We start from the raw sequence: 10,368 nt of genomic DNA on the forward strand, positions 1-10,368 counted from the left end.
AAATGATTTTTCGATAAAATTCATCATCTTCAATCAAACGATCTTCAGCCCAATTTGCGAATTGTAGACGGTTCGGATGATCAATAGGCTTTAACTGATGAACCAATTGAACTTTATATGGATTCATTGCAAGACCTTTTCGTAAAATTCGCATCAGAGAAGTGCGTGAAATGGCCAATTGTTTAAACGGTGCCGAGTTGATGTTGATGGTTGTTCACGCACACTTTCAGCCACAACAGCAATATTTTCGGTTGAGCGCACTGGACGAGTACGTTCTCGAGTTGGTTTATCCACCAACATTCCAGTTTTACGAACACGCTTAACGAATTGATCCACAAATTGAGTTTTCGGCACATTTTTTTTATCAAATATTTTTTTCAAATTTCGCACTGTTTGAGTAGAAGACTCACCTGGAAAGAAATGAAGGATGTCCTAGAGACGTCTTTGAAACATCTCTGCAAAGCATTTTGGAACGCGTCCTTTGGTCCCAAGAATGTCACATCTATTTAAGATGTCTGTAGGACATCTTTAGGATATTAGACGTTTTATAGACATGGATAAGACTGACATTGGACATCCTGAGAACTTCCCAAGAATGTCCTTGAGATTTGTATTGTTTTTTGTTCACTTGGTGATTCGGTTTGGCTCGCTTGGCCTGTTTGGGTTAAATCGCTTGAGCATGCTCGCTTTCATTAGTTCTTATGGGTTAGTTTGTTTAGGTTTATTTGTGTTCATTCTTTCGGGTTGGTTCGTTTGGGTTGATTGGAAAAAGTTGCTTTGTTTGTGTTATTTCGTTTGAGTTGGATCATTTCGCTGGGTTCCTTTTTGTTTGATTGTTTATGTTAGTTCGTTTGTGTTCGTTCGCTTGGGTTGGTTAGTTCGAAGTGGTTCCTAGGGAGAGCTAGTCAAGAGAGCTTTATACTTAGAGGTGACTTTTTCTGATGACGAGAAAGCTAAGCAAAGGGTTTTACAAGTGGGGGGTGATTTTTAAGGTAAAGGGAAGCTCAGAAAGGGGATCCATACGTAAAGAAGATTTTTTAGCTGTAAAGAGCTGTACGAAAGGAGTTTACACTGACGGGTGATTTTCCCGGGCTGAGAAGATATAAATAGGGGTGCTTTTTTATGATGAGAAGAGCTATATAAAGGAGTGTTTTACATGGGGGTGATTTATTGTAGTCTAGGATTAGAGCTACACAATGGGAGTTCACATTTAAAGATGATTTTTGTGGCTGAGATGAGCTGAACAAGGATGATTGTTGAGAATGCACAGCGCTGGAATTTTTACACTCAGGGATGAATTTAAAGCCTATAGAAAGCTTGTCAAGATGATTTTATACTTAAGGGGTCTTTTTAGAGCTAAGAAGAGCTGAAAAGGGTGATTTGAGGCTTAGGGGTGATTTTTCGGGCTAGGGACAGCTGGATAAGGAGATTTTAGACTTAGGGGTGTTTTTTTAGACTAAGGATAGTTGGACAAGAAGTTTTCACTCTTAGTTATTTAAACAAATTCGCCATTTTTCGTTTTTTTGGTGTTTTAGACAATTTTTCAACCATCTTAGTTTTTGTAAACATTTTTTTCCGGAATTTGGTTTTAAAATTTCGTGTAAGATTTCCATTCTATGAAGTACAAAAACTTTGTATTATTATTAATCCAATATTTAAATTTAAAAATTGCTTCAGGCTAAATGAAAATATGAAAAAAAAACGTAAGTACAAATTTATAATTAAATTTTCAATAATTTATTATTAATTATCAATAAATGTTCTAACTAGGAGCTGAAGAACCAAGAATAAATAAATTTGAAGACAAGACTGAAATGAATTCTAACCTAGGAGCAAAATTCGAAAAAAATGAAAAAGGAAACTGTATTGTTGTGGTTACAAAGAAACAGGATTTTGAAACACCAGCAATGAAGATGTACACAATGACAATAGCTATTGCTGAAGAAACTCATAAAATTAAAATAGCCGTCATTAACAACGATGACAACCCACCTGTCATTCAACCCAACGAAAGAAATTGCTCGGTTCATGTATGTAATTTTGCAATATTTATTCAGGTTATTTTTTGTCCTAACGTTATTTTCTGATTATTTTTAGGAAAATTACGAAGGACTAACAAATTGTACTTTCACAATAACAGACGTGGATGGCTGGATTAATAAAACTACTTTCAATATTACATCCATGGTAATAATTCATAAAAGATAAATATAAAGTGAAATCTTGAATCACTTAGTGATTTCTTCTAATGTAGCCAATAAGTGGATCTGACTATTTTTCTGTGGATCCTAAAACCATTCCTGATACTCAATTAAAAATGAACGCGACTCTCAGCGTTATCAAGAGTTTGGATTTTGAAAGTATTGCTGTCTATACTCTTGGAATTACTGCAACGGTATATATTAATTTAATTTTAATTCTTTGTATTTTTCAGTTTTCATATTCTAGATTTTCATTATTATCGATTTGCTATTTCAGGATTCTGGAAATAATACGACTAATAATTTGGTGAATGTAGTCAGAATTATAGACATGCCAGATATGCCACCTGTATGGACCAGTCTCACATCAGCTATCACTATTCGGGAAAAGTCTACCAATGTAAGATGTATATTCAAAATAATGTTTAATAAAGTTGTTCCGAATTGCAACTTTAATTTTCAAATCCAAACTCAACTGATTTTTATTTAATCTAACAAATTTTTGGTGAAAACGTCAACAAGACGTAGAAAAGAATCGTTTCATTCTTATTATAATATTATATTCAACTAAATCTTTATTTTCAAATTTTCAGTTTTTTTAGCATTTAGCAGTTTTAAATCGGATTGTAAATTTTCATCTTTTTTTTAACAGTTTGATTTGCAAGCGTTGAATATCCAAACTTTAAATCTTAAACTGTTGGAAATTGAAGAAAATTGAAAGTTGAGTTTCCAAATTGAAAAATTTAAATTACAATTTTATTGCGTTTTGCCGTCAGAAATTTAATTTTTAATTTCTACAATTTCACATCTCTCATACCAATATGAGTGAATTTTGCACGTTCTGTTGCTACTATCTTCATAATAAAAATAGGATAAGATTCATTTTTGAAAAATATTATACAGTGAAGTATCGCTTATTCCAAGTATCTCACGTTGGGATATTCCAAGTCGCAAAGCTCCTTTATTTTTAAAATACATTTGTTAATGCTAATAATAAATAAAGAAAAACACTAATATAACGTAAGAATGAATTGTTAAAAATTTCAAAATATTCTTTTCAACTCAAGGATTTTTGTTTCAAATAACCGATTTGATGTGAATAACGTTAACATAACGTTAAATTGTTCCAAAATTGTAAATATTCCTTTAAATTTATTTTAAAATCCGCTAGCTTAATTTAGATCGTACACTAAATTTGTATCCTTTTTTGAAATCTAATGATTTTTTTCCTAAAAATACCTGTTTTTGGTGTAAAATATTCAACATAGTCTTAATGAATCTTCTCTGAAGTATAATTTTTCTCAAATTAAAAATATTAATTTAAACCCAAAAATACTAAAATGAAGCAAAATTGTTTAAAAGATATGATATTGTTCAAATCTAAATGATTTTTTCCATACAAATTTTTTATGCAAAACGCCATCGTAACTTAAATTCATTGTAATGATTGTTTGACTAAAATACCATATTTTGGTGTGAAAAGCCTGAAGTTGTTAATCTTCTTTGAAATGTAATTTTTATAAATTAAAAATACAAATTTCTGACGAAAACCTCTAACATAATCTAAAATTCTTAATAGATCCTATATCTTTTTCACGTTATGTATAATAATCTTGGTTTGAAAATACCAATTTTCGATTAAAATCGTTAGTGCAACGTAAAATCGTAAAAAATGACGAACCTTCAAATCTAATAATTTTTATTTAAAATTTCAATTTCCATTGAAGAATGCTAATAAAACCGAAAAACGAAAATTGTTCAAAGTCTTCCTATCTTTAAAATCTCATTATTTTTTATTAAAAATCATAATTTAAGAATGCTTCAATTTTGAATAAAATTTGGAATTGTTTAATTTTTCATAGTTAGGAATGCGCAATTCTAAAACTGTTGTATTTTTTAGGCCTGGAAAAGTAAAGAACTTTTTTTTAAAAGATTAAACTTGAAATTATTTTGTTTGAAATTTCTTAAGTTTTGGAGGTTTCCAATTTCAAATTTCACAATTTTGTAGTTTTTAACAAGAAATCTTAAAAATATAAGTTATTGATTTAATAATCTTAGATTGCAATATTCTTCATTATTTGTAAGGAAAGATGTAAGGAAAGATTTTTAAAAAATAAATAATTTAAAATTACAAAATATTTGCTAGGGAATTTTCAAGGATGAATAATCATACTGTAGAAAGTGCTCAAAATAAACGACTTTTCCTTTTCAGGTGTTTTAATTTTGCAATTATAATTAAAATAATTGATGACAATTTTCATTTATTTTATTTTTAAATGACTAATGTTTACTCAAAATAATTAAAATGTTCAAGATTTTGAGCATGAAAAAGTTTTAATATGGCAATCCTTAGCGACTATAATTTTGTCAAAGTTGTAAATGAAGTTTTAAATGAAATTCGTTTAATTGTCAACGTTGTTTATAATATAAATTTGGTTAGATTTTCAAATTTTTCTATTTAGAATTACTTTTTATTTTAAACGTTTTTTTATAAGGTTTCAATTTCAAATGTTTATAATTGAACTTTTTTCAATCATACGGAAATTTGGTGTAATAATAAAGTGAAACTATACTTTTGAATGCAATGATTATGTAAAAATTAAAATTCCAAAGTTTTGATTTCAAAATATTATTCAATTTAGTTTTTAAGATTAAGTTGTCAAATTTTAATAGCTTCATACAAAAAATTATTTAAATTTGAAAGTTTTTAATTTTTATTATTTTATTTTAAACGATTTTAATCATAAATAGTACAACTTAAATTTATTTGGTTTTCAAGCAATCCCATTTTAAAAATTATCCTATTGTTCTCAAATTGTCAGATATTTCGAAATTTTAATTTGTAAGCATACCATTTTAAGTTTTTTCAAGATTGAATACTTTGAATTAAAAATAATAAAATTTCAACTCCTTTCTAATTAAACTGTTCCATTTTAAAAATTGTAGTCTGATATTTTAAAATTTTTAGAGCTTCTGAGTCAAAATCTATCAATTTCAAACGGTTTGCATTTCAAATTATTCAATTTCAAACGATTTTATTAGGAAATGATAAATAATCAATTCTTTTTCATTTCATTAGAAATATTGTCCTTTTTCCAAATTTGGCCTGATCTAAAGTTGTTGGATAGGAAACAAGTTTACTTTAAAGCGTTTATTGCACTTTTTTGAATAAGAAAAAACTATTTTAATTTAAAATTATTAACTATTATTTCCAAAATTTTATATTGATAAATTTGTTCAATAATAGATTTTTAAATTCTTTATATTTTTAATGCTGGGAAATAAAAATCTAGACACTTGACGAGCTCTTGCACATACTGCTAGTATTTAATAATTATCTCTTATAACAATAACAAATCTTCTTTTAATTTTAGACTTTAAGTGTTTCTGCAATTGATGGTGACTACGAAATCAGCGCAAGTATAAATTACAAAATCGAAGTTACAGAAGAGAGTAAGTCATGAGATTTAAAATAAATTATGATTCATGGGTCAATTCAAACAAAAGAACCTTAATTCTTTAAAATTCGTGTTTTATTAAAAAACCTCTTAATTATAGATGATGAAAAAATTTTTGAAGTGGAAAAGGAAACAGGTGTGATAACGATAAATGAAATCGATCGAGATACTCTTAAAAAAGAAATTTTTAAATTCACGGTCATAGATTATGAAGTGGAAAATATAACATCATCAATCAATAGCACAATCGTCGTTGTGGTTAATGATATAAATGATCATATTCCTGAAATCAGCCCTTCTGATCTTTCGATGGATATTCTGGAAGAAACTTATATGAATCTAAATTACTCAAAACAGATTGTGATTACAGATCCTGACCTTGTAAGTGAGAACATAATAAAAATGTACAATCAAATGTAATAAAAACTAATTTTATAGGCAGAAAATGCTCAGTATGATGTCAAACTGGAAGCTGATCTGAAACACAATTGGCATTTAGCCTTCTTAATAATCCCTAATAATGGTTACCAACTTGGAAATTTTACTATATCTGTCGTAAACGCAGCTCTGTTGGATTACGAAGATGAAAATTGGAGAAACATTAACATTAAGGTAAAAAATAATATTCATTAATAGAGTGAAATTTCATTTACTCCAAGTGTCGAGAAATATAAAGATTCGGATATGCCAAGTCTGCAGGGGCCCCACCTCCACTGCGAGTCGTGGGGTGATTTTGTCAAGCGACGTTTATTGGCTGCTCCTGTCTTCTATCCATGCGCGCACTGTAAGGATATGTTTACATTGGTCAGGCACTGACGCTGGCGAGACCGTGCAGGAAGAGTGGTGAGAGATAAAGGAGCTTTGCGACTTGGAATATCCCAACGTGAGATACTTGGAATAAGCGATACTTCACTGTATAATATTTTTCAAAAATGAATCTTATCCTATTTTTATTATGAAGATAGTAGCAACAGAACGTGCAAAATTCACTCATATTGGTATGAGAGATGTGAAAATTAATCTTATAAACTGGAACGATGAATTACCAGTATTTGAAAATGATAATATGTTGGTTAATGTAGCTGAAGATGTAGAAAAGGGATTTCCTGTTGCAAAAGTACTTGCTAAAGACAGAGATGTTAATGATACTGTCAGGTTAGTAAAAAGCAGACTCTCTAAATCTGAATAAGTAAAACTTTAGCTAATTGAATCAGTATTAAGAATTTCAACTGATAAATCAGTTAGTTTTATTCTAATAAGTAAAATAGTAGAATACATTGTAAAAGTCTTATTGCAACTAAAAAACGAATATTTTTTTCATTCTGTCGATAACAGTATTCACAGACCAAATTACTCTAAAAACAGGGAAAATAGGTAGTTTTTCGCGAAATGAGAAGACATTTTTTCAAAAAACATGAGTGTGGTCACTGTATTAAATTCAATTTAAAGAACTCTACATTTTCAACTTAAATTATGAATTGACGACTAAATAGATACATGTTCAAATGAAGTTATGAATCTTCAACAAGAAAATTAATTTTTACTAAAATGGTACAACTTTCGACAATATAGTTGAATTTTCAACGAAAACGATTATCTTTTTTTACGAAAAATGCGATTTTCCAACATAATACATGAAATTTTTACGAAAGAGTTGATTTTTCAACGAAAAAGGATAAATTTTGAACGAAATTGTAGAAATTATAACTAAGAAGGATGAGTTATCAACGGAAAATGGAACAGTTAAATTTTCAGGTGAAAAATTTAATTTTCAAACCAAAATAAAGAAAATCTTCAACCCGAAAATCTCAGTTTTCAACAAAAAAAACATCATTTTCAGTTAAAAAAGTTAATTTTTCGATATAAAATAAAAACGAATTTTCGGCAAAATAATTTTATTTTCCACCCAATTGTTGAATTTTCAACTGAAAAAACAAAATATTCAAATTAATGGAAAAATTAAATTTTCAATTAATAAAATGGATTTTTAGAAAAAAAATTAATTCTCAAATATTATTGATAAAAATCAAAGTGATAAAGTTTTAACAGAAATGACAAATTGTTAACCAAGTGATTGTATCTTCAACCAAAACCGTTTAAGTTTCAACCAAGCAGTTGAATTTTTCAACAACAAAAATTGATTTTTTACTGAAAAATAATAACTGTTAGGCCAAAGAAAGGAAATTTTTTAACAACTGAGGCGAATTTTCAATCAAGAAAGATTTTTTAGTCAAGAAACGACAAATTTTTGAGTCAAAAAGACGAATTTTTATCCCGAAAATAATTAATTAATTTTCAAACTAAATTCATTGGATTTTCTTATTGGGTTCTATTAATTCAGTTCGCATTTATGATGAAAATGTGAGAAAAAGGAAAAGCGGAGAATAAGAAAAATACTGTAAAGCCTGTATAAATAAATAGAATTTTCGATAATTTATATAAAAATTAAAGAAGAATCGTTTTTAAAATATTAAAATATTAGGTTAGAAAACCAGATACTTTGTTTAGAAAATAAACATAATTTTCCACTGCACACCTATTAATCTGTTTTGTTTCCGTTGTTTTCTAATATTATACATATTCATAATGTCTGAAGTTGCACTTGTCACCAAGAATATAAATAAATACAGTGAAACTCTTGTATACCGCCGATTTTGGGGCTGACCCTGAGTGTGAATTAACTCATTGTAGCCCGCTCCGCTTTTGTTTGTTCACGCTTGACTGCTCGCCTGAGTGACAACCGCTGGCCCCACGGCCCCCGCATATTTCCTGTTATACCTACCTACGGCGCGGCTTTAATTCTCGGAATGGCTATAGAAGGGAGGGCTATTGAAGTGTTTCACTGTAAATAAAATATTTTCGTACATTAAGTTCGTTTCTGTAAAGTAGATAATCATTAACTAAAGGCACAACTATACCTAAAACAATTAATTTTAATTTTAATTAAGTGCAAAAAGTTAATGCCTTAACTATTAATTTAATTAAATTATTAATTTTACATAAATTGGTATTATTAATAATGGATTATCAACTGTAGGTTCATTATCTATTGTAGGGTGGTTTCCCTACATTAAATCCACAATTACGAGTACAGAGAGTGCGCGTTTGTCTAATAATGATTACTAATTATCAGTGACTGAATTCTAGCTACAAAAATGAGTAAAATGTAACTGAGAATCAATTATATTTTACTAGTGCAGCATTTCGACACGAGAACTTCAAATATTTTGATCGGTCTCGTTCGTCAATAATAAAATTCAATTTTGAAACAAATTAGGAAAATTCTACTGTTAGTAATTAATTAGTTAAATAAATAATTGATTCCTAACTTATTAAGTAGTAAAGAAATAATATGTCCGCGAATATAATTTTTTAATTTTTTTCAGAAGTGTATAAAAAATAGTTAGTTTAAAAGGAATTTAAAAACGTTTTATAAACATTTGAAAATCTTTCAAAGTTTGAAAATATTTTTCATTTCTTCAAAACTTCTGAAATTCCAAAATATCTTTTTATCTGAATTGAATTATTCTTCAAATTATGAAGAATATAAAAAAATTTAAAGAATTGCCTGAAAACGTTCTAGATTTTTTTTTGAGATTTTAGATGTCTTTTGAAATATCCTGAACTTTTTCTACTTTATTTTGAAAAATAATTGAACAAAGGAATATTTAAAATTGTCAAAACCCTTTGAAACTTTGCTGGGAAATCTTAGAATTAATTTTTTTGAATAAATATAATTTTAAGTTTTTTCAAGCATACTGAATTTTTTTTTTTTGATATTTTTAAAACCTTTTAAAATCCTTCAGAAGCTTCAAAATTTTATTCCAAAACATTCTAAAACCTAAGTTTTGTTTAAAAAAAATGTTATCCTTTTTCAGATAATAAATTATGCTTCTTTTTTTCAAAACTTCCTAATAATATCTTCTATGCTGATTTAAATGGCACTTAAATCTTGTAAACTATGTTTTAAAATTCATTTGTAAAAGTAAAAAATAATTTGAATTTTGACCAGGAATCTTACAAAATTGGTTTATTCGTTCGAAACCTTTTAAAATGCTCAAAATACTTTTAAATTTGTTATTTGAATCCTTGAAAAATCCAAATTTTTCTGTACATTTTTGAAACTCTCTCCAAGTTTAAAATTATTTTTGACTCTTTCTAAAACTTTCTAATTTAGAATAAACTTTTAAAACTTGCCTTACAGTTTTCCCAAAACTTTTTCGCTAATTCATGAAATCATTTGACATGATTTAAAAATTTTAAACTGAATTTTTCGTTGAAAAAAAAATGTTACAAATTTTCCAGAAAATCTAAAAAAAAATTGTATTCTGCTAACAAATTTTAAATTCATAAAAGACTTCTGAATTATTATTTTAGATCTATTTGCAACCTATAAATATCTTTCAAATTTACCTCAGTGACACAGACTTTTTCAATTGAGTTTTCCAACGCATCGTGTTCAACATCGCAGTTGTGGTGTCCTATAGCTTCATCTCCGAATTGTCTCCTAAAATAGTCTTCTGAAAGCCTCTAGTATTCCATCTGTATCATATACCATTTCCCCCCTACTATTTCTCATGTTGACAATTTCTGTACTTTTGTTTCCTTTCATAAGAAGTCACAGAAACACGAGAGCCTGCATGAAAAAATGCATGGACATAAAAGAAGCTAGAGAAGTATGCCAGGACAGGAAAGTATGGCGGAAAATA

At 28.2% G+C, this 10,368-nt stretch overlaps 1 protein-coding gene across 1 annotated transcript in view; it reads left to right on the plus strand.

The window, feature by feature from the left end:
• Nucleotides 1–1,814: 1,814 nt before the first annotated feature.
• Nucleotides 1,815–10,368, plus strand: part of LOC117170955 (cadherin-23-like) — a 39,012-nt gene continuing 30,458 nt past the window's right edge. Inside the window, 9 exon segments of the mRNA XM_033357996.1 lie at nt 1,815–2,030; nt 2,098–2,187; nt 2,255–2,395; nt 2,479–2,601; nt 5,576–5,654; nt 5,760–6,040; nt 6,098–6,271; nt 6,621–6,818; nt 8,001–8,020. Of these exon segments, the coding sequence (XP_033213887.1) occupies nt 1,815–2,030; nt 2,098–2,187; nt 2,255–2,395; nt 2,479–2,601; nt 5,576–5,654; nt 5,760–6,040; nt 6,098–6,271; nt 6,621–6,818; nt 8,001–8,020 (1,322 nt within the window).

Source organism: Belonocnema kinseyi, chromosome 4, assembly GCF_010883055.1.
Source record: "Belonocnema kinseyi isolate 2016_QV_RU_SX_M_011 chromosome 4, B_treatae_v1, whole genome shotgun sequence".
In the NCBI taxonomy this organism is placed as follows: domain Eukaryota; kingdom Metazoa; phylum Arthropoda; class Insecta; order Hymenoptera; family Cynipidae; genus Belonocnema; species Belonocnema kinseyi.